This window comes from Rhinoderma darwinii, chromosome 3, assembly GCF_050947455.1.
Source record: "Rhinoderma darwinii isolate aRhiDar2 chromosome 3, aRhiDar2.hap1, whole genome shotgun sequence".
In the NCBI taxonomy this organism is placed as follows: Eukaryota; Metazoa; Chordata; class Amphibia; order Anura; family Rhinodermatidae; genus Rhinoderma; species Rhinoderma darwinii.
This window is the reverse complement of record NC_134689.1, coordinates 265902316-265926318: the sequence shown is the minus strand read 5'-3', so window position 1 is coordinate 265926318 and position 24003 is coordinate 265902316. Positions and strand designations below refer to the sequence as shown.

Below are 24003 nucleotides of genomic sequence, written 5' to 3'. Positions count from 1 at the left end.
ACGAGATGGTACAGAGTCACCTCCAAACTCCAGTTTTTACCACGAGGTCTCCCTCAGATGTTGGAGATGTGGTACCGAGGTAGGTGACCTCTTGTATACCTTTTGGAGCTGCCCCAGGCTTACGGCCTTCTGGGACAATCTCTGGCACGTCACCTCCAAATGTACTGAATTCACGCTCCAAGTCACCTGACTTCTTGCTTCATCTGTGTGACATCCCTATTTCTACATACAAGAAATCAGTTGTACGTCATTTAGTTAACACGGCTCATGCATGTAGCCCAGCCTTGTGGAAAAAAGCTGACCCACCCACATTGTGCCTTTGGTTTCAGAAGATCCAGGTGGTGAAACAAATGGAGGAGCTCATGGCCTCTATGATGGACTCATGAAAATGTGTGCATTTCTGGTCTGACTGGGTGAGCTTCGAAAACTCCTCAGTACATGTCCTTGTTATCTTAACGTCATTTTCGGTATGGGGAGAATTTTAATTGGATGGATGCCGAGGAACTGCAGATATCTCCACATAAACACCATAACTGAACAGGCCAAAAATATCACGATCCAGATGTGAACATCCTAGTCACAGATGAAATGCTTCCACTTGGAGCTTCCTTTTGCTCTGTTCCATTTTTTGGCTGACAAATTGTCAAGTATAGTGGCGCATCTGGTCTCTAATTGTAGACTGAGCAGTAGGGGAGGGCTCCTGCTGCAGCCAATTGCCTTACATTTAGAGAATGTTCTGATTGGAGGTTTGTAAGGAGGAAAATGAATTGTCTCCAGGGACATATAGAGAAAGACATTAACATGAGACAGGACAGGTTTAACCCCTTAATGACCAGCCTATTTTAAACCTTTTTTGCGTCTTAAATCTACGCCGTTTACCGTGTGGTATAAATAACACAATAACTTTATTCAGCGGGTTGTTACGATTGCAACGATACCAAATTTGTATAGTTTGTGTATGTTTTACTACTTTTACACAGTAAACATGCTTTTTTTTCAAAATTTGTTTTTGTGTCTCCATATTTGAAAAGCCGTAACGTTTTTTTTCCCCCCCGATGCGGTTGTTTGAGGGCTTTTTTTTGCGGGAAGACTTGTAGTTTTTATTGGTACCATTTTGGAGTAGATGCGATGTTTTGATCACTTATCACATTTTTTTAAAGTCAGGATTCACAGAAAACAGCAATTTTTCCATAGTTTTTTATTACATTTTTTACGGCGTTCACCGTGCGGGTTAAATAATGTAATAGCTTTATAGTCGGGGTCGTTACGGACGCGGCGATACCAAATATGTAACTTTTTTACTTTATTTTGGTTTTTTAATAGTAAAGCATTTTGCGACGTTTTGATAATTTTTTTTCACGTTTTTTTTTTAAATTAAACTTTTTATACTAGTCCCACTAGGGAACTTTAATATGCGATTCTCAGATCGCTATTATAATACACTGCAATACTTTTGTATTGCAGTGTATTACTGCCTGTCCGTTTAAAAAAAGACAGGCATCTGCTAGGTCATGCCTCCGGCATGATCTAGCAGGCATTCGCTCCAGGCAGACCTGGGGGCCTTTATTAGGCCCCCGGCTGCCATTGGAGACACAGACACTCGGCGATCTTATCGCCGGGTGTCGGTGGGGGAGAGAGGGAGCTCCCTCCCTCCAAAACCACTCAGATGCGGTGCACGCTATTGCGCACCGCATCTGAGGGGTTAAACGGGTGAGATCGATACTTATATCGATCTCACACGGCAGAGCAGGACGCCCCCAGCCTCTGGCAGCTGAGAGCAGGGAGATTTAACGGCTCCTGCTCTGTTTACTTTATCCTGATGCAGTGCCGTGAAAAGGCCTATGCATCAGAATAAAGCCCGTTAGTGGCCGCCGTTAAAAGGCGTATTGGCGGTCACTAACGGGTTAAAGAAGGGGGGTGGGGTTGTTTTTGGTGTATTTTCTACATTTAGTGCTCTATAAACTACAAATTAAAAATGAACTTTCTGGGAAACTATTCAAATGAAGTTAAATAGTTCCATTTTTAATACACATTTATTAAATAAAAGTTTATTAGACATATTTCCAAAAATGAAAACAAAAAGGCAACTTCACATTTGTATTTAAAAAAATGTTTGTATAGCAACCTTTGAGTACTAGAAGGTAAGACTACCAAAATCTTGCAATCCTGTATGAATGTGACTCCTGGACATTATCATAAATAAACAGTCTTGTCAATGGCTTCTTAGGAAGGCCACAAATCAATAGAAACAGGAAAGTATTATCTTGTGCCGCTCACTCGGTTGTGTTCGAACCAGTATCTAAAGGAGGGGAAATAAAAATATACATATATATCAATTGTTAAATTCATCAGGCGATTTTTTAGTTTGGTTCATACGCATTGCGTGAAACTCACAAATCTGTGTCATGTATCTATTCAGTTATAGCAGTTATCTAGCATTACTGCCTTGGAAAACATGGCGTTTAGTCTGAACCTTCTCTTCTTGAAATAGTTGCGTTATTCAGAAGCAGTGGCTATATTCCAACATTTGTAAGCAGTGTTGGGGAATAAAGCCCTGACTTCCCGGCTTCCTAGATTGGCATACTGCTCACCCAGTTTGCCAGTCTTAATAAATGACCCCTAGTATAATTTGCATTTAAGGCAGATTTGCAGTTATAGTCTTAAAACCGCTAAATAAAATCAGGATCTATGATAATGCTAGCCTGCTATTTGTTATTCACCATGATTGTCATCGTTCCAATAGGTTCCAGCTATTATCAGTGACACCAGCTGAGGGGGCATTACCTAGTGGGAGACTGGGGTAGTCTAAAATTGACCTCCTGTCTCATCAGTGGCTCAGGTTGCTGCTCAGTCCCATGCTGCAGCTCTGACTGTTAAGATTGGCTACTGTATTTAACCCATCTGGATGAAGTTTGTATGTTCTCCTGATGTGTGTGGGTTTCCTCCAGGTTCCTCCCACATTCCAAGAACATACAGATCGAGAATTTAGATTGTGAGCCACAATGGGGACCGTCATCGATGACAACTTCTGTTCAGCGCTGTGGAATGTGTTGACGCTATTTAAAGAGGCTCTGTCACCAGATTATAAGTGCCCTATCTCCTACATAATCTGATCTGACGCTGTAATGTAGATAACAGAAGTGGTTTTTATTTTGAAAAACGATCATTTTTGACCCAGTTACAAACAATTTTAGATTTATGCTTATTCGTTTCTTAATAGACAACTGGGCGTTTTTACTTTTTAGCAACTGGGCGTTGTACAGAGGAGTGTATGACGCTGACCAATCAGCCTCATACACTTCTCATTGTTCCAGCCCAGCTTCTTTCCCTGCCCAATCACACTGTAACAATGGGCTGGAACAATGAGAAGTGTATGATGCTGATTAGTCACTGATTGGTCAGCGTCAGACACTTCTCTGTAGAACGCCCAGTTGGTAAAAAGTAAAAACACGCCCAGTTGACTATTAGGAAACAAATTCGCATAAATCTAAAACTGCTCATAACTTGCTCAAAAATGATAGTTTTTCAAAATAAAAACCACTGCCGTTATCTACATTACAGCGCCGATCACATTATGTAGAAGATAGGGCACTTATATTCTGGTGACAGAGCCTCTTTAAGAAGTCAGTGTATGGACAGCTCATTACACTTACCACAAAGGCAGAGGGATTAAAAACTACAATCAACTTAACCACCGGTGAGAAACAGATAAGTTATCTATCACATACTAGTCCTTCTCAATGTATTAGATCAAAGTGTTAATTTCAGTAATTCAATTGAAAAAGTGGAACTCATATTATATAGATTCATCACACACCAGGTGATCTATTTCCAGCATTTTTTTCTTTTAATGTTGATGATTATGGGTAACAGTTAATGAAAATCCAAAATGTAGTGTCTCAAAAAATAATATTATATAAGACCAATTTAAAAAATGATTTTTAATACCGAAATGCTGGCCTACTGAAAAGTATGTACAGTATATGCCCTCAATACGTGGTCGGGGCTCGTTTTGCATGAATTACTGCATAAATTCGGCGTGGCATGGAGGCGATCAGCCTGTGGCACTGCTGAGGTGGTATGGAAGCCCAGGTTGCTTTGATAGTGGCCTTCAGCTCGTCTGCATTGTTGGGTCTGGCATCTCTCATCTTCCTCTTGACAATACCCTATAGATTCTCTATGGGGTTTAGGTCAGACAAGTTTGCTGGCCAATCAAGCACAGTGATATTGTGGTTATTAAACCAGGTATTGGTACTTTTGGCAGTGTGGGCAGGTGCCAAGTCCTGCTGGAAAATGAAATCCGCATCTCCATAAAGCTTGTCAGCAGACGGAAGCATGAAGTGCTCAAAAATTTCCTGCTAGATGGCTGCGTTGACTATGGACTTGATACAACACAGTGGACCAACAACAGCAGATGACATGGCTCCCCAAACCATCACTGACACTGGAAACTTCACACTGGACCGCAAGCAACTTGGATTGATGCCTCTCCACTCTTCCTCCAGACTCTGCGACCGAGATTTCTAAATTAAACGCAAAATTGACTTTCATCTGAAAACAGGACTTTGGACCACTGAGCAACAGACCTGTCCTTTTTCTCCTTAGCTCAGGTAAGATACGTGTGACGCTGTCTCAAGGAATGCTACAGTTGTAGCCCATGTCCTGGCTACGTCTGTGTGTGGTGGCTCTTGAAGCACTGACTCCAGCTGCAGTCCACTCCTTGAGAAACTCCCCCAGATTGAATGGCCTTTTCTTGACAATCTTTTCAAGGCTGCGGTTATCCCTGTTGCTTGTGCACCTTTTTCTACCACACTTTTTCCTTCCCCTCAACTTTCCATTAATATGCTTGGATACAGCATTCTGTGAACAGCCAGATTCTTCAGCAATGCCCTTTTGTGGCTTATCCTCCTTGCGGGTGTCAATGACTGTCTTCTGGAGAACTGTCACGTCTTCCCCATGATTGTGAACCAGACTGTTGGACCATTTAAAGGCTTAGGAAACCTTTGCAGGTGTTTTGTGTTGATTCGCTGATTAGAGTGTGACGCCATGAGTCTACAATCTTCAACTTTTACCCAATATTCAAATTTTCTGAGAGACTAAATTTTGGGTTTTCATGAACTGTTAGCCATAATCTTCAACATTAAAAAGGAAAAAAATGCTGGAAATAGATAACTGTGTGTAATGAATCTATATCATATAGGAGTTTCACTTTTCAAACTGAATTACTGAAATAAATTAACTTTTTGATTATATTCTAATTCATTGAGAAGGACTAGTATATACTGAGGCAAATGTACCTCAATAAGGGGGAGCCTGGAGAATATTTATATGGGAACCTAAACAAAGGGCAACAACAGTGCTGAGCAGTCATATCGAAAAGATGAATAGCTGATCTTACTTTTTCCATCACAGGCTACAATTTTTACTTTGTCCACCTTCACCAGATCAGTCACTTCTCTGAACTCCACATCATTTAGAACAAAGGTCCAAACATTATCACAGAATCTGTATGTATTTAATGATCCCTGTATGGAAAACACAAATATGATGAAACACTATGCAACTGTAACTCAACAATGTAAAGAAGTAATAACGCATGGGTACACATATTGGAAAGTTAGCAAGTCAATAAATGACACCTTCAGGACCCTCCCTCAATGAGCCAGAACAAGAGCCGCTCTGGTAGACCTAAAACTTTTTAAGGCGAATGATCTGTCATGTGTCTAGAAGGTGGCACTTGAGTTAGTAAGAATTAATAAGATTATATCTACAGGAATGCTCCGTCATAAACAATATATTGTGTTATGCCTCGTGCAGTACCTGTGGGGTGGTGAATGACAGAGATTCATTGAACATAAAAGAAAATCAGTGTGTCACAAGGTGGAACACAGTATATTAGCTTTACCCAGAGTGTCCCCTTGAGCTGCAAACTTTGCTTTACAACAATCACTAACATTATAAGGAACTCAAAGGATGTTCTGAGATTCTTACCCTGAAGTTGACCCTGTTTCTGACCCGGTGTGCCAACGCTGAATTGATTGCCTTGTCAAACTGTAGCAGTACTTGCAGGGCGAGTTGTGGGTTGATTTGCTGAGACTGCAAAATAGTAAAAGATTAATTTTAATACAAAAATTGCCGATTAGAACTGTCCAGTTCCCCATATGCTGCACCCAAACTGTAGTCACACAGTCCTAACTGGACACGAGGGACAATTTAATACAAACGCAGTTAGACCCAATATGTTTTTGGAGCATAGGAAGCGATTGGAGCATTGAAAGAAACCCAAACAAAAAGAGTGAATCGTAAAACCCATGTGGAATTGGTGAACAGCCTGTTCTCACAGACAGTTGCAATGCCCATCAGTATATTGTGAAAACCTCTGTGTAGACCCCCTTGCCAGGATACAGGCTAAGGTAAATGGTATCCCTAAAAATCCAGTGAAAAAAAATTTGAGGAGCAGAAGTACAATTATCTAAATGTACAAACCAGCTGTCACTTAGAGTGTCCGTCCCCTGTCACTACCATTACTATAGAAATCCTGTATACAGATATAAACAAATAGGTAGTCATGCTGCTTTTAACCCCTTAATGACCGGCCTATTTTAGCCCTTAATGACCAGGCTATTTTTTACGTTTTTCCATCGTTGCATTCCAAGAGCTATAACTTTTTTATTTTTGCGTCGACATAGCTGTATAAGGTCTTGTTTTTTGCAGGACAAGTTGTATTTTTTAATAGCACCATTTTGAGGTACATATTATTTCTTGATTAACTTTTATGAACTTTTTTTTGGGGGGGGGGGGAGGGGGGAAATAGAATAAAATCTGAAATTTCGCCACTCTTTTTTGCGTCCTAAATCTATACCGTGTGGTATAAATAACACAATAAGTTTATTCAGCGGGTTGTTACGATTGCAACGATACCACATTTGTATAGTTTTTGTATGTTTTACTACTTTTACACAGTAAAAACGCGCTTTTTTCAAAATTATTTGTTTTTGTATCTCCATAATTGAAGAGCCGTAAAGTTTTTATTTTTTCGCCGATGCGGTTGTATGAGGGCTTTTTTTTTGCGGGAAGACTTGTAGTTTTTATTGGTACCATTTTGGAGTAGATGCGACTTTTTGATCAAATTTTTTTAAAGTCAGGATTCACAGCAAACAGCAATTTTTCCGTCGTTTTTCATTTTATTTTTTACGGCGTTCACCGTGCGGGTTAAGTAATGTAACAGCTTTATAGTCGGGGTCGTTACGGACGCGGCGATACCAAATATGTGTAACTTTTTAACTTTATTTTGGTTTTTTAATAGTAAAGCAGTTTGTAAGGGGAAAAAGTGGGTTTTTCATTTTTTTTTAATTAACTTTATGAAACTTTTCTTTTACTTTTTTACTAGTCCCACTAGGGGACTTTAATATGTGATTATCCGATCGCTATTATAATACACTGCAATACTTCTGTATTGCAGTGTATTACTGCCTGTCCGTTTAAAACGGACAGGCATCTGCTAGGTCATGCCTGCGGCATGATCTAGCAGACATTCATTACAGGCAGACCTGGGGGCCTTTATTAGGCCCCCGGCTGCCATCAGAGACACAGACACTCGGCGAACTTATCGCCGGGTGTCGGTGGGATGAGAGGGAGCTCCCTCCCTCTCTCCAAAACCACTCAGATGCGGTGCTCGCTATTGTGCACCGCATCTGAGGGGTTAAACGGGTGAGATTGATACGGATATCGATCTCACCCGGCAGAGTAGGGACGCTCCCAGCCCTCAGCTGCCTCTAGCAGCTGAGAGCAGGGAGATTTGACAGCTCCCTGCTCTGTTTACTTATTCCGATGCCGCGACGTAAAAAGTCACTAACGGGTTAAAAGCAAAATTCTTTAGTGAACAGAACATAAATAAGATCAGTTACTTTGTAAACACATTGCATTACTTATATAGTACAGCTCCTGAGTTACAGCCTGTATTATATACACAATTTCTCTGGTGCACCACTCTGTGTACACATTGCCAAGTACGACCTGCTGTGAGAGTTCAGCTCTGAAGCAAGCAGAGTTGTGAATGCAGTCCTGCCTATAATATAGGTGCTATCACAGGATAAATAATACAATATATTTACAAATTCAACTTTTTACGTAGCCTAACTAAACTGGTGAACATACACTTTAATATGGCGGATAGGTAAGTTGAGGTTTAATTATAGAAACCCTTAAATGGATTATGCCCTTCCTGGACTTCACACAGGTTGCCATGCAATGAACGAGCCGGTTTCCCCGGGTTACTATAAATGCTGCCATGTCTGCGGTAACATAGGAATAGGAAGGTTACATGGGCTTCTATTCCTAAACATGGTCCGGACATCACTCCACAAAACATACCCAGTGGGTCTCCAAGGTTTATTTTAGGAGCCTCTTATACACGAGTATTACAAATCAGAGCGTGGTAGGGGTTGCCAACATTAAACTAACGGGTTTCTCCGCTGCGGACAATTCCTATTTGTTAGAAGGGTCCCTTAAAGTGTCCCCATGCTGGGACCCATAGCGACTAGCTGTAATTTGTGGGCTAACCTGTCAATACGTATTCTGTTTCCCTGCAGCGCCCCCACAGAAGAAATGAAGCATTACACAGTGCCCATTCATATCAATGGGGCACCTGTAATTCAGGACAGGTCCTCCACTGCGAGAGATGATCCTTGTAGCCGCTCTCCACTTACTAATAGCGCATATGAAAATGGGTTTTCTAAACTTGACCCCCCCTCTAACAGTTGTTATAAAGCTTTGCTCACACTTTCTGGTAGCTTGGCTATAGGATATCAAATGTTTTACACGCTGCTATAACCAGAGCCATGACAGCTATGCTGGATCTGTTTTTGAATGGAGAATCCTGATGGATCCCTTTCACTTTAAGAAGATGTCAGATCTTTAATGACTAAAATATCTCTGTAGCCTGTTATTCTTGGCTTAAAAAATACTGGAAAGCCAACCATGAACACTAGTGTGAGCAGAGCCGTAGTGTTGGTTTTTGATGCAACGTACCTGCTTAACTCAAAGCCTGTGAAGGGCGTCCATATGAAACATTTACAGGAGTAAAATTGCCCATACATCAGTGTGTACCCATATAGAGCTAACGGTGTATTTAGATAGAAAATATAAATCGATTTATGAGAAAAAGTAACTGAATATTCTCCACATATAAATATAAAGCCATGGGTTGGCAGTATATAGTAGGAGAACCATTGGACTACGTGGTCACGAGTGCTGGACGCGGTCACTGCGGCTGTACCGCTTACACATGGATGCCAGGGGCAGCAGATGGCGCACATTCTAGTGAAGATTTATTAGTAACTTGTCAGCATTAGTGTTATACGGCCATGACCTTGGACAACCCCTTTAAGTTATCAAGTCTGTTAAGACGTTTCTTATTTACAACGGTTTCTTCTCTCTAAAGGAACGACAGGAAATGGCAGCAATTACTATAGGAGTTAGGACTTATTTAACCCCTGAATGGCTACTCTGAGGAGTAATTCCTGCATATCATGACATGGCCAGGCAGGAGTCTGATACATATAGGTGACCACTCATTGATAGTTACCAGTTGTCACATATGGAGAAGTAGAACAATAAATAGATATAACTAAAGAACATTTTTGGAGAAAAAAACAACACCTCAATGGCTTCTACTTATTTAACATTGGTCACAGCGGTCAGTAAAATAACTGACAAAAATGTATTTCTCAGAAGGAGCGCACAGAATAGTGGAGCAATGTAGGTTGTGCCAGCCATATTACTACAGGGCTTCAGTCTTGCAGATCCGGGGGGGGGGGGGGGGGGCGGGGGGGGGGTCACGTGACCTGTGTCTCCCCCCCCATATAGACTCGTACTATACCAGGCCCATGTAGTTAGTCATATAGACAGAGATGACCGTGACACGAATAATGCCGTATGTACTTACCAAGCACACCATGGCAAGCGCTCACCTGTATTAACTCGTCCAAGCTCTCCTGCAGACTGTTGCCCAGAGTGGTATTCCTATAGAGCTGGTAAGCCATGATGTAAGGTGGTCAAACAGTGTTGACCAGCCGCTACTTAGCTGCCAGCGATCCGGGTGCTGCTCGCCGTCACCTACGCACGAGCGGTTCTGGTTATAGGAAACGTATACAAATCCCGGCACTTCCTAGCAATACACAACACCGGAAGCTGAACATGTAGCAGTGCGCATGCGTTAACCGCTCTCGCGTTACCAGTAATAGCGGACTTATTTCCTGCGCATGCGCGATTCGCTAGTGTCGTAGGTCACTTTGTGGTGTGCTAACGGCGGAGCGTATCAGCATCCGGGGATTATCGCCGTGCGTAACTAGATGTAAACGTGAAAAGTAATGCCGTGACGTACGGAACGTGGAAAGGAAAGAAAAAGAGAGCCGTTGTATAGTTATACTTATATTATGATATTGAGGCGGTATGGGAATAACTTCTATTATATCTTCACCTCTTCTCATGTTTAGCGACTCTTCCTTCATGACATTTTTTATGGTTTTTCCTGGGATTTATTTCCCCAGTGACCTAAAAAGTATAAAACATAATTAGGTGTAATTGGACTGTATAACATTTTTTTAATGTGTTTTTTTGGGTGTGTGTCATGGTCGCATTCCAAGAGTCGTAACTTTTTTTTTATTACGTCGACATAGCCGTATAAGGGCTTGTTTTTTGCGGGACGAGTTGTATTTTGTAATTGTACCATTTTTAGATGCTTATAATATACTATTTTGGGGTACATAGGACTTATAGATTAACTTTTATTTTATTTTTTATGGGGGGAATGGGAGAAAAGAGAGAATTTTGCCGTTGTTTTTTGCGTTTTCTTTGGACGCCGTTCATCCGACGGTTTAATTAATGTGTTAATTTTATTGGTCAAGTCGTTACGATCGCGGGGATACCATCTATGTGCATGTGTGATTTGTTTTGACACTTTTACTAAATAAAACCTCTTTTTGGGCAAAAAAAAAGTAGTTTTATTTGACTTTGACTGTAAATTTTTTTTTTTTTTTCACAAACTTTATTTAACTGATTGACATTTTTTTTTTAAGTCACACCAGGGGACTTCACTATGCGATCTGTTGATCGCATATATAATGCTTTGGTATACTTAGTATACCGAAGCATTATTGCCTGTCAGTGTAAAACTGACAGGCAATCTGAGGCCTCATTCACACGAGCGTGGCGTTTTTGCGTGCGCAAAAGCCACTTAACAGCTCCGTGTGGCATCAGCATATGATGCGCGGCTGCGTGGTTGTCGCGCAGCCGCCATCATTATGACACTCCATTTGAATGTTTGTAAACAGAAAAGCACGTGGTGCTTTTCTGTTTTCATTCATCCTTTTGACAGCTGTTGCGTGAATCACGCTTGTCCCACGCAAGTGCTTCCGTGCGACATGCGTGGTTTTCACGCACCCATTGACTTCAATGGGTGCGTGATGCGCGAAAAACGCACAAAGAACGGACATGTCGTGACTTTTTTTCAGCGGACTCACGCTGAGTAGAAATCACGGACATGTCTGCACGGCCCCATAGGCTAATATAGGTCCGTGCAACGCGCGTGCAAATCACGCGCGTTGCACGGACGTAATTCACGTTCGTCTGAATAAAGCCTAATAGGTATAAAGTACAGTGAAGTTTACCGCTCAGACGGCACTGGTAACAGTCCAATATCATTCAGTATAGACACTCTCTCCCAGAAAAATGCAGTGGACAGTCCGCAATCCAATGAGGGTGTGGATGGTAATTCTTATCCTTGTAGTTCCACCGAGCTCCTTATCGTCTCTCTCCACATTCAAAGAACTCCTGGTAGGAAAAGGATCTTATGTCTCTAATAGATGGAAAAAGGAAGACACATAGTGCAACACCCTCTGCAAAAAGATTGCTCTACGCCAAGTTTAATCCATACTCACAGAAGTAACAAGAAATAAAAGCATCAAGGTAAGTAAAAATCTTTAAAATTTCTAGGCGGCACGCCAAACACTCTCGCCCTAATCTAATAGGTCATGCCTCCGGCATCGCCTAACAGGCAGATGCTGAAGACAGACCTGGGGGTCTTTGTTAGGCCCCCAGCTGTCATGGAAACCCGACGGCGACCCACGATTTATTTGCGGGGGCGCCGATGGGGTGACAGAGGGAGCTCCCTCCCTCTGTCAAACACATTAGATGCCGCTGTCACTATTGACAGAGGCATTTAATGGGTTAAACTGCCGGAATCGGAGCGCGCTTCGACTCCGGCAGTTGCAGCAGGAGCCAGGCTGTGTATAACAGTCGTGCTCCTGCTGCTGATCGCGTGGGTACAGTTTCAGTACCCGCGCCATCACAGGACGGATATATCCGTCCTCCTGCGCGAACTAGCAGCTGCTGAGGACGGATATATCCATCCTTTGGCGTTAAGGAGTTAAAAAAACACCAAAAAGTGTAATGAAAACCGCAACACAGATCACACATTCAGTTTCGGTTTTTGTTAAAGGGTCACTTTACTTTTCTGTCCCGCCTGATCTTACATTGGGCATAGATATCACGCTGGGGCCATGCCATTAGCCAGTGCCTGAGGAGTCTTGTGTCTGTGTCTCACTCTAATTAATAGGACGCGTCAGCAAGACTGCTCGGGTTCACCTGTAGTGTAAACACTGCAGATTTTCCGCAAGTATCTCATTGCGGAAAATCTGCAGCATATTACAGTAGCAGGAGAGTGGATGAGATTTAAACAAATCCACACGCCGTGAAAAAAAAACAGCCGAAAAAATGTTCATAAATTGACCTGCGGTGCATTCTTTTAATCCGCTGGATGTCAATCTATGTTGCGGAATCGCTGCTTTGCTGTTGTGGGTTTTCCCCCATTTAATTCAATGGGAAGGTAAAACCCACAACACATGTTGCGATTAATTGCAGTGGAAAAGATGCGATTACGCCGCAAAGATTGCAACTGGGAAATAATAATAATAATAATCTCATACTTACCCAGATCTCTCTGCTCCTGCGTCCCGGCATGACATTTCATCCCATGTCACATGGGATGAAATGTCATCCCTGGAGGCCGGGCTGCAGGACATCAAAGGGACGCGTCGCCATGGCTATGGGTAAGTATAATTTGTTTTTTTTAACCTATTTTCCGCAAGCGGACATTCAGGGTGAAAAACTGAACCACAATTTGGTGCGGCTTTTGGCCGGAATTCTTTGCGGCGTCCAGGGTGGATTTGCTGTGTACTTTTATGCAGCGTATCCGGCCTGTGTGAACATACCCATAGAGTTTCTTATGTAACTGTACAGCCCAGCATGCCACCTGACCCACTCCTTGCCTGATGTAAGAGATCAGGCAGGAGAGCAAAGGTAAAGTGACACTTATAAAAATAAAATGCAATATGTATGGCTTGTGTTCATAACAGACAGCAGGAGGCAGTGTCGCTTGCATTGCATTGATGATCCAAACAATGCCCAACAGAACTTGTGGGCTCGATTGAGGGTTCCTTTGTTTTGACTGTAGAAATAGCGATGCATGTTGCACTATTCTTGCTGTTAAGTGAAAGAACTGCTGACTGATGCATTGTGTAGAGAAATGAAATTTCTGTTTACCACTCTACCCGTGCCCTATGTCCTGACAGCGATGTACGATTAACAACCTCCTTTCCCTGCACAACGTTTTGCCTTCTTTCCACTGAAAGGTCACATTTGCACGGCTGTCCGTGTTAGGCTATGTTCACATCTGCATTGGAGGCTCTGTCGCAGATTCCATCAAATAGCATGTAAAACAGACACCTTTATAAAACCCAACAAACCCGATTGTAAGTCAATGGGGTCTGCAAGACGCTACTGGTATCAGATGTGCAACGGATCCGCTTTAAACTCAACGCAGATGTGATAAAAAACGAACAAGCATTGGCCTTGATGAAGCATTTGTTCTATGGAAGCAAATGTAGATCATAGGATTACAAACACTGGGGGACCTACCTGGGTCTTGCAGCCATAATAGGGATGGTAAAATGCATTTGTACCCAGATCCTTTGTTGCCCTACTCAACCAAACTTCGATTACCCTAGAATCCTATGGTGATTTACGTTAGTTTCAGTTTAACCACAAGACGTCTGTGTGTTGCTGCTCCCTATAGTCCCTAAAATATGGCCATATTACAGCAGTATCAAACAAGCACTCAATTTATCTGAACCAATGGTAAATTTGCTCAAGTTATAGTTTGACTTTCAGCGTTTTGTTGCCATGCTTTAATTAGGGATTGAAGGCCTCATGCACAAGGCCATAATGCTTTTTACTTTCCGCAAATACGGATCAGACGGCTACAGATACACATCCGTAGCCATCTGTAATTACGGAAGCGCCCATAGACTTCTATGGGCGAGTCCGTGCCTCAATTGCAGACAAGAATAGAATATATTCTATAATTTGTGGATCATTTCTACGGCCCGGACACACATCCATAAATACGGAAAGGTGTCCGTGGCCAATATAAATGGGTCCGCAATTTCATCCGTAATTACGGATAAATATTACTGTCGTGTTCATGGGGTCTAAGTGACTGCCGGGACCCCCATGATCAGGAAAACAAAGGTGCTCTTCCGCTGGCTGTGCGCAGCTTCACTTTGCATATTGGCCTGTACTTTCTAATTTTCTACCATAAAATCAAACACTCAGGCCTCATGCACATGACCGTGCTCGAAATTACGAGCACGGCCGGGCACGGGCAGCCGGCCCCTTTTGCGAGCCGTGCTGCCATTATAAAGTATAGCAGCACGGCCCGTAAAATGAAAAAATAGAACATGTTCTATTTTTTTAACGGCACGTGCACCTTCCCGTGAGAAAACGGGAAGGTACCCGTGACTAACAGAAGTCTATGGGCCCGTTATTGCGGGTCGTAATTACGACCCGCAATAACGTGTGTTTTTACGGTCGTGTGCATGAGGCCTTACTTGTAGTAAAACATATGGTAGCTTAGACCAAAATAATATCTTTGAACAACTCTGTTCTCATTCTCCTAGAGCCACTGTTAATATTTCCAATCTTTATGTTCATCTGGTCTTCCCTCATTTCAAAACCCTATATGCAGGAAATGGGATCGGAGGGATTTATCGACACTAATGACGGTCAGGTCATGTCTCAATGCAAAACCAAATTGCCAATAAACACCTTGCTTATGGAAGCTGGGGATAATACACTGAGGAAATGGTACATCATGCTTTTTAGACTGTCAAAGATCTTTCTACAGGGCTTCTCTAGATACTTTCACGGATGTGGTGGTAAGGGTACACCATATTTTCTCGATGTGTCCTAAGGAGAAGATTCTAGATGAGATTCTAGATGAGATTTTATAGTCAAATTGCTGTAAGAGGACATACTTGTCCTTAAAGTCGCTGAACCAATGTTCAAACAAATTTCATTCACTTTTCTTGCTGCCAAGATAGGCATCAAACACTCTTGGGAAAATACCATTAGTCATGGATAATAAGCAGTTACAAGTTGTCCAGGCCTCTCGGTAATACACGAGACCTATTTGACATTTTTCGTCCACATGTATACAATATTGCCAGATTACTCGAGTAGTACTTGAATGGGTCGATTTCAACCCGCCCACACATATCTCCCCATTTTTATACTATACCAATAAAATAACTACATTCAGGGCCGGCCTTAGGGGTGTGCGCCCTGTGCCATTGCAGAGGGCGCATCACTCCCACAGGTGGAAGGGGGCACTGCGCTGGCTCCCTTCCCCCGCTTGTTTCAGAAGCGCCCCGGGCCCAGCAGTCGTGTTTCCGCCCGGGCACTTTCTTCACCCGTGGTTCCCTCCCCATGGCCGGCGGCGCCGCTAGCAGCCGCTGTTACATCTCTGCATGACTCATCCATACACATTTGCATATCTCATCCAAACACATTTGCATGTCTCATCCAAACAACTCTACATGACTCATCCATGTGACTTGGCACTTTTTCACACATTTTTTGTACCACTTTGTCTTGGCTATATATTTCACCTTTGCAAGGGGAATGTATAGCATCTGTATTTTACCGGATGAAGAGGCCGGTCCGACCTTGAAACGCGTAGTGATCAAAACGATATCTGATATTACATTTGGTTGTTTCAAATCCTCATTACTCAAGAAGGGTTTTACCACTTAGCAGCGCCAGGGAAAATTGGTGTTTTCCTCAAACTTCTCAAATTACCATTTACCACTGGACCCTAGGTGAGTACAATTTTTCTTTTGTTTGTAGGCACTGTCTACAAGGGGGAGGTTGGGGGGCTGTTTGGCACGGTCTACATGAGGGAGATGGGGGATTATTACACTGTCTACAGGGAGGCTGTGGCACAATCTACAGGGGGGCACTATCTATAAGGGGGGGGGGCTGTGTGTGGCAGCCTGGGGAGGGGGGCATTATACTGTGTGGAGGCCACTAAGCGGACATTATACTGTGTAGGGGCACTACTGGGGCAATATACTGTGTGTGGCACTTAGGGGGCATAATACAGTGTGAGCACAATTAGAGGACAAAATACTGTGTCCTTGAAGGGGTTATAATATATTATTATACAGTATGGGGGCACTAAAGGGGTATTATACTGTGTGGGGGCACTATATAGGGCATTATACTTTTTTTATAATGGGGTGGGGCGCCGAAAGATAATTTCGCACGGGGCGCGATCTATCCTAAGGCCACAATCAGGGACCCGCCCGGTTCTATTGGCCGCAGACACCTTTCCGTATCGCTACGGATAGGTGTCCATGCCGTAGAACCGTGCCGGAAATTATGGAGCATGTCCTGCTTTTTTATGGGCTGTGCTCCCATACTATGTATTAGAGCACAGTCTGAAAATGCGGCGGGCCGTGATTACAGGCACGGCCGTGTACATGAGGCCATATTCTAAATCCATAGACATTACTAAGGAGCTGGTCTCCCTTTGCAGATAAAACAGCTTCCACTCTTCTGGAAATTCTTTTCTTTTCTGTGGAAATTTTTGCCTATTCATCCAGAAGAGCATTTGTGAGGCCAGACATTGATGTTGGACGAGAGTGCCTGGCTCATAATCTCCATTCTAGTTCATCCCAAAGGTGTTTAATGGGGTTGAGGTCAGGGCTCTGTGAGGGCCAGTCAAGTTCTCTACATCAAACTCACCCAACCATGCCTTTATGTCTTGGTATTCGAAAGAATTAAGATTTCCCTTTACTGGAACTAAGGGGCCTAGGCCAACCATTGAAAAACAACTCCATAGCATTATCCCTTTTCCACTAAACTTTACAGTTGGCACAATACAGTCAGGCAAGTACCGTTCTAGCATTCGCCAAACCAAGACTCGTCCATTAGACTGCCAGATAGAGAAGGGCAAAGCATAAGGTACCATCTGCTCCAGACTCCAGTGGTGGTGTGATTTACACCACTCCATCTGATGCTTGGCATTCTGCTTGGTGATGTAAAACTTGCATGCAGCTGCTCGGCCACGAAAAACCCATGCCATAAAGTTACCGGGACAGTTTTTGTGCTGATGTTAACGTCAGAGGAGGTTTGGAACTCTGCAGTTGTTGTGTCAGCAGAGCGTTGGCGACTTTTATGCACCTCAGGACTCAGCGACTCCTCCCTAACATTGTGTTCTGACACTTTGTAACTGAGTTGTAGTTTCTAACCGCTTTCACTTTGTAATAATACCACTCACAGTTGATCGTGTATTACCTAGAAGGGAAGACATTTCACAAACTGACTTGTTGCAATGGTGGTATTCTATTACAGTTCCACACTAATTCAGCAAGCTCTTAAGGCCTTGTTCACACAGTGCAGATTTTATTTACAATGCATTTCTTAGGCCAAAACCAGACTTGGATCCAGGAGTGGAGACACTAAGGCCCTGTTCACACGGAGTTTTTTGACGAGTTTTTTGGGGCAGAAACCACACCAAAAAACTCCTCAAAAACCGCCCGAAAATGCCTCCCATTGATTTCAATGGGAGGCAGACGAGTTTTTTTTCCACGAGTAAAAAAAACTCGTCGTGGTAAAAAGAAGCAACATGACCCATCTTGAGGCGGTTTCCTCCTCCAAAACCCCATTTCAATGAGTCAGAAAGAGGAAAAAAAACCCTCGACGAGTGTTTTGACGAGTTTTTGTCAAACCACTGTGCAAAAACCTACTGGAGCAGTTTTTGCAGGAAGAATTTTCCTCCTGCAAAAAACTCCGTGAACACAGCCTAGGCTTTTCTTTATATATTTTTTTCCTGTTGAGGTTTCACTCCTGGTTTTGGCTTAAAAAATACATTCCAAATCTGCACTGTGTGAACAAGACCGTAGACCGACCCATTCTTTTACAAATGTTTGTAAAGGCAGACTGCATGGCTAGATGCTTGATTTTATACAGCTCTGACAAGAAGACTTGACTACCACCTAAATTCAATGTGAGCCAATACTTTATCTATATAGCGTATATGGAGCTGCAGTGCAGACCCAGAGCATACAGCATGTCGTCGCTGGCTCTTACGTTTTGGAAACTGCCCCTTTACCTGACTAACGGTGACCATATTCATGATTTCAGTGGGATGGGCCAAACGTTTAAAGGAACAGTGTCACCACAATTTTTTTTTAAAATATGTTAAAGATGTTAGTGCTTTATTAAAAACGTTTGGATTAATTTGTGTGTTTGTGTGTTACTTTTTCTTATTTTTACACTTTTTCTTCCCTATGGGGGCTGCCATTTTTTTTTCCATTTCTGTATGTGTCGATTAACGACACATACAGACATGGAATGTCAGCTCCAGTCCCATAGGGACTGCGAACGGGGCCCGTTCCATCCACTAACATGTGCGCCGCTCCCACACAGTTCAATTTGAAATGCGCGCCGTCCGGCGCCATTTTCCTGTGGACCGGAAGTCGCGGCTGGACAGTAAGATTACTACTTCCGGTCGCGGCTTCCGGACTTGTGCACATGGAGCAGCGGCAGCAGACGGAGCGGATGGACCGGAGGCGACTGGAGCAGGTAAGAGATTTCTATGTATGTACGTGTTTTAGTGTGTGTTTACTACTGTATGTAAACCTTCTACACTGTGTGTTAGCTCAAAAAATGGCGACACACAGTGTAGGAGGTTAGACCGTTCAAACCCCTCGTTTCTCCCAGCACTAGCCAGGATAAAGGAGGGGGGGGGGGGGGATGCTGAGAGCTCACTAGAGCGAGGGCTTTTTACCCAATTTTGCAGCATAAAGCAATGTGGTTGCTTTACCACATGCAATGCTGCAATTTTGGGAATGGCTCCATCTAGTGAACAGCAATGGGAAATATTATAAATTTGAATCCAATTTATAATATTTCCTGACTCGTGAAAAAAAAATAATAATTAGAACAATGTTTAATCACCTACACACTAATTGTTTAACTAAAAAAAAAAAAAAACATGTTTTGCTGGCAACACATTCCCTTTAATGCATATGGGAGTGTTCTGACTCTCCTCCGATAGCAGGGGATGTCGGGGGAAAGAAGGATCAGCAGAGGTGGCTGACAGTAGCTTATTCCCCCCTCCCCATTGAGAGCACATACATGCTTAGCTGAGCATGCTTGTGTACAAAGGAGAGGAGGGGGGTTGGGAGGAATAGTTGTCGACAGAATGGTAGCGGAGGAGTATGGTCACCTTAAGATTTGTCTAGGCCTGCACTAAAGTAAAACAGTTCCATTAGTCTGTCACGTAGGCAAGCGTCATACAGGGCAGTTTGATGCATTTTTTTTTTTTTAAGTCAAAGCCAGGAGAGGTTCTTAAAAGGGATGAAAAGTATAAAGTAACATTGTTTTGTATCCACTCCTTGTTTTGGCATTCGTCGATCCAACTACATTTTATAGCTGCCCGTTTTCACCAAATCTTACCCAAATAATTTTTGGTTCTCATTCGGGATCCTGAGAAGAATCAATAAAAGAGAAAAACTAGTGACATCATGCTCCACTTATCTGTGAAAAACTGGTCAGCTACAAGTTTGTGACTATTTATTCCATCTCCAAAATGTCAGCACCACCTGTAGGAGTAAAAAGTTACATATGACAATGTATTGTGAAAAAGTTTATAGGTTTCCGGTTGGAATTTTATTATGTTTAACAGAAACAAAAAAAGAAAATGAGCCAAAAGCTTATATTTTGCCTACCCAGTATAAAGGGATAATAAATGAGCAATTTCACAAATAATGCACATTTGTAAGAACAGGAACGTTGGCTGATCACCCCCCCCCCCCCCCTACATGAACAATACGGCTATGTCATTTTTTATTTTTTTTTACAGTCAGAGGAGCACTTGCCCGGGGGTAGTGAGAACGTTATAAAATATTGTTCACAAAAATGTCATAAAAATATATATTAGCTCTGTCCTTTTCTTTTTATGAATATAAATATTTCAATAAAGAACATGCATCCTCAAGAATAAAGTTGCAAGAGTGCATTCTATATACATAAAAGAGCAAACAAAAGAAAGGTTTTTTTCGACATTTTACATTATAAAATATAAAACAATACAATATTAAAAAGGTAGGTTTATGGTAAACAAATAAAAAGACAATAGCGCTTTCCCGTGTATCTGCCAGCATTGTATCATCCACAGAGTAACTAATGAATAGCTTCAGAGATGCAACTTTACTTTTCAATATCTTTGGGATCTAGGCTCCAAGGGTTTATTCCCCTTACAACCAGTCATTTCCCTGTAACATATTTTAATATTGTAGAGTCACCAGTGGTTTCCTGCTGTGATACAATCCAGGCATTTATCTCATTAAAAAAGGTTATTAAAAGGATTGTCCGGTCTAGAAAACCCCTTCAACCCATCTTCCCCCTCAATTTCAATAGGCACTATGCAATGCATCATTTCCCCTGTAATATTGAAGCAAGGCAAATGACTCGCTGACCACTTTCCCCGCAACCAGCCTATTCGGGACAGATAGAAAAAAAAAAAAAGTGTTAGTCACTTTAGGCTATGTTCACACCATGTTTTTGTCATACATGGTTTTTTTTTATTGCTTAGGCTCTGTTCATATCTTATGTGGACATGTTCGGCGTATGCGCCGAAAAGCTCGTAGCACATACGCCGAACGTAGACAGAGACTAGGCGTCTTTTTTGTTTCTCCGTCTGGGTTTTATGCATTTTCATAAATTTTTTTTTAAATGTACTGTATAGGAGAGCGCAGCAGACTTTGCTTTCCTATACAGTGGGTTCTTCGCAAAAACCCAAAATAGCGTGGTAGAAGTTTTTTTTTTTATAACATTGTGAATAATGGCCGACGTATGCCACTGTATGGCTATACAGTGGCATAATACCCCCAACATATACAAAAACTAAATGTGAACAGAGCCTTGCTGCAAAAAAAAACAAACCGTATACCGCTACAAATGGATACAACTGAACGCCTATACAGTTGGATCCTGTTGCCACTCACTTCTATCGTAAAAAACAAACCGTATACGTCTAGATACAGTTTTTGGACAGGATCTGTGTAGGGCATAAAACCCACTTTTTCGTTTTCTTGCTAAATATTTCATGAACATGAACTTTGGCCAATAATCTCATTTTAAATACACTTTCCATCATCACTCATTTGGTTTGGCCGCAGGTAAAAATAAGCAGTTCTATTTCTGCCACAGGTTTTACATGACCTTTTCCATAATAAATGGAGGTGAAACAAAACGAGGGTGAAACATACATATACAGGGCTGGGCTCATACAGACAACGGATTGGGTCTTCAGTCTATTGACAACCATGGCAAATATTCGCATATCCCCGGGACCATATGCAGCCACCCAACACTTCTTCTGCGGACCAGATAACACTGTTATATAATGACTGCATCCAGCTCATGTTATGGCAAACTGATGGTTGTATTATGAAATGATAACATTTACCCGTCTACAAATGTTTAATGGCCATGATGACCGCTCGATAAGGTGGGCCACTGTAATACAGCACTTTTTTCACTGCTAAATCCTAAAATTGTGTGGCATAAAAAGTGGTTTCTATTTTGTTTTTTATAATCGCACTAGGCTAATAAACTATTAAAATACAAATTCTTACCACACTACAGGGCCAAACTAAAGTAAAGCTATGCAAAGTGAGAATGGAAACCACTTGTATGTAGGTGTCAAGTTCAATATTCAGACGTGCCCCATAGCGACAATGGGGGAAAAAATTATGCCCCCTTCGTCATCACTGCACATCACATTAACCCTTGTTTTGACCCTTCATGCAGTAACGCATGCAAAATGGCTTTATAAATTAAGTGCAAATAATAACCAACATTAATGGAGGGCTACATGTGAACTCTACAAGACTAGTAACATTCGGTCTGTAAACAATTTCTAATTTTTATGCGCTTTCATATTTGTTCGCAATGTTCATAAGTCAAATGGCTAAATAAGACTATAGCTAAAGGGAAGAAAAAATTCATACTTGAAGAAAAACAAATAAGATGACAGATTATCATGGCACCATAAGTAGTCTACACTTTAGGGACATAAATGACAAACAGCAGAACAACCAATTATACTATCAGTGTCTGAGGAAATCTAGGAATAGATCAAATTAGAGAAGTAGAAATATTAACCAATGTTTAAGGGAATTTCTTAAATGGCAATTGTTGAAATCCTTCTATTTCACAATGGAAACTATCACAGCCTGTGTGTGGTCAGTCAATAGAATCTGTGCTGACGGACTTGTAGGTCAACGACGGAGAACTTGAAATTCCCCATAACCGTAGCGTATGTGTTAAAGGGAGTAATTCTAGGATCCATATTGTAAAGTGATCAATAAAGAACTATGCAGACAACCGATTCAAATGGACTTTACAGCATAAGTAAGGACAACAGGTGTGTTCATTTACTACCGATACTACAAAAGTTTGTGATAGAAAACATGAAAAATAGGAAAGTGGATATCGGATATGCTTGAAATAATATGGCAATTATGTGAAATGCAAGCTACCAAACAATGTTTCAAAATCTCTTACCTAGCCGGACACTACGTCAAGCACTTTCAATGGAAACTCACAACTTCTACTCTTTATACAAGAAACCCATAACGATCTCTGAGCAGCAAACTAAACTATCCTTATGTCAACAATCACATTTCCTTCTCAAAGACAAAGCACAAACTATTTGTCACCTAATATAATCCACTGGACATGCAAAGTATATCACCAATAGATGTATCCGACGATAGTTAAATATGAAATAAAAACCATTATAGCAAAAGTGCATCTAAACAACTCAAACAATCTTATTACCAACAGCAATGTCGTAACACTTACAAAATGGCTTAAAACCAACTCCAACACGATGATTTTCAACAGCTTGTGCCTTTCTCTCCATGGAAAGGTGTGTATTTCACAAACGGTTTCTTCTCCAGTATAACCATGTGGTGTGGGCACTTTCACGGTCACTATCACATACACTAACTATTCAAAGGTAGGGCACCAGTAATGGGTTAACAGTCTATTGCAACTTGTCCGGTGCCTTTGTATACTTGTAACAGTTATAACATAAGGAACAGGATTCCTTTTGAAGAAAACCCATAATCACATCTGAAAAGGCACATTTCAGAGCAGGAAAACTTTGACAACAGTAAACTGCAAACAAAAGAAACGGACACTCTTTCCCCATCTTGATAGACGTTCTTCAGTCTTATAGGACGTCATCTACAATCTTATTGCTCATTGGTTTTGTCTTCGGTCTTCTTGTTAAGGTCTTTATCAATGCTAGATAACAAAAATAAAACATCAGCAAATTACATTTTTACACAATTGGAAAAAGAAAATTTAAATTTCAACTTAGAAGTCAATGGTTCCACGTTAAGTGGTTTTCAGGGCATACACTTATCAGACAGCACCGATGGTTTCTGTAGCTCCCATTTGTAGGTGCATTTACAGCCATATCTCCAACAAGAATAGGGACCCTCTAATTCTGAGCATTTAAACCCCCACTGACTCTTTTTTATAGCATGCCTAATAAACATGGCATCATTTTTTGACAGCTAC

At 41.8% G+C, this 24003-nt stretch overlaps 2 protein-coding genes across 5 annotated transcripts in view; both read right to left on the bottom strand.

The window, feature by feature from the left end:
- Nucleotides 1-2032: 2032 nt before the first annotated feature.
- Nucleotides 2033-10223, bottom strand: GTF2A2 (general transcription factor IIA subunit 2). Its single transcript, XM_075855196.1, has 4 exons — nt 9972-10223; nt 5992-6096; nt 5399-5525; nt 2033-2299 (listed from the first exon to the last, which is right to left on the bottom strand). Exons 1-4 carry the CDS (start codon nt 10041-10043, stop codon nt 2274-2276), a joined length of 330 nt encoding a protein of 109 aa, XP_075711311.1. The 5' UTR covers nt 10044-10223; the 3' UTR covers nt 2033-2273.
- A 9742-nt stretch (nt 10224-19965) lies between these two features.
- The window catches only part of BNIP2 (BCL2 interacting protein 2), a 64383-nt gene continuing 60345 nt past the window's right edge, over nt 19966-24003 (bottom strand). For all 4 annotated transcript variants that reach the window (XM_075857871.1, XM_075857872.1, XM_075857873.1 and 1 more), the window contains one exon: nt 19966-23724. In XM_075857871.1, coding sequence (XP_075713986.1) covers nt 23673-23724 — 52 coding nt within the window. In that variant the 3' untranslated portion in view covers nt 19966-23672. The remainder of the gene's footprint in view (nt 23725-24003) is intronic.

What these genes read in the sequence shown, in the direction of transcription:
- GTF2A2 (XM_075855196.1), bottom strand. Translation starts at nt 10,043, where the DNA reads ATGGCTTACCAGCTCTATAGGAATACCACTCTGGGCAACAGTCTGCAG. An exon ending in GCTTGGACGAGTTAATACAG is followed by an intron (nt 6,097 to 9,971) that starts GTGAGCGCTTGC and finishes ACTATTTTGCAG; the next exon opens with TCTCAGCAAATCAACCCACA. An exon ending in TGTAGCCTGTGATGGAAAAA is followed by an intron (nt 2,300 to 5,398) that starts GTAAGATCAGCT and finishes CCCCTCCTTTAG; the next exon opens with ATACTGGTTCGAACACAACC.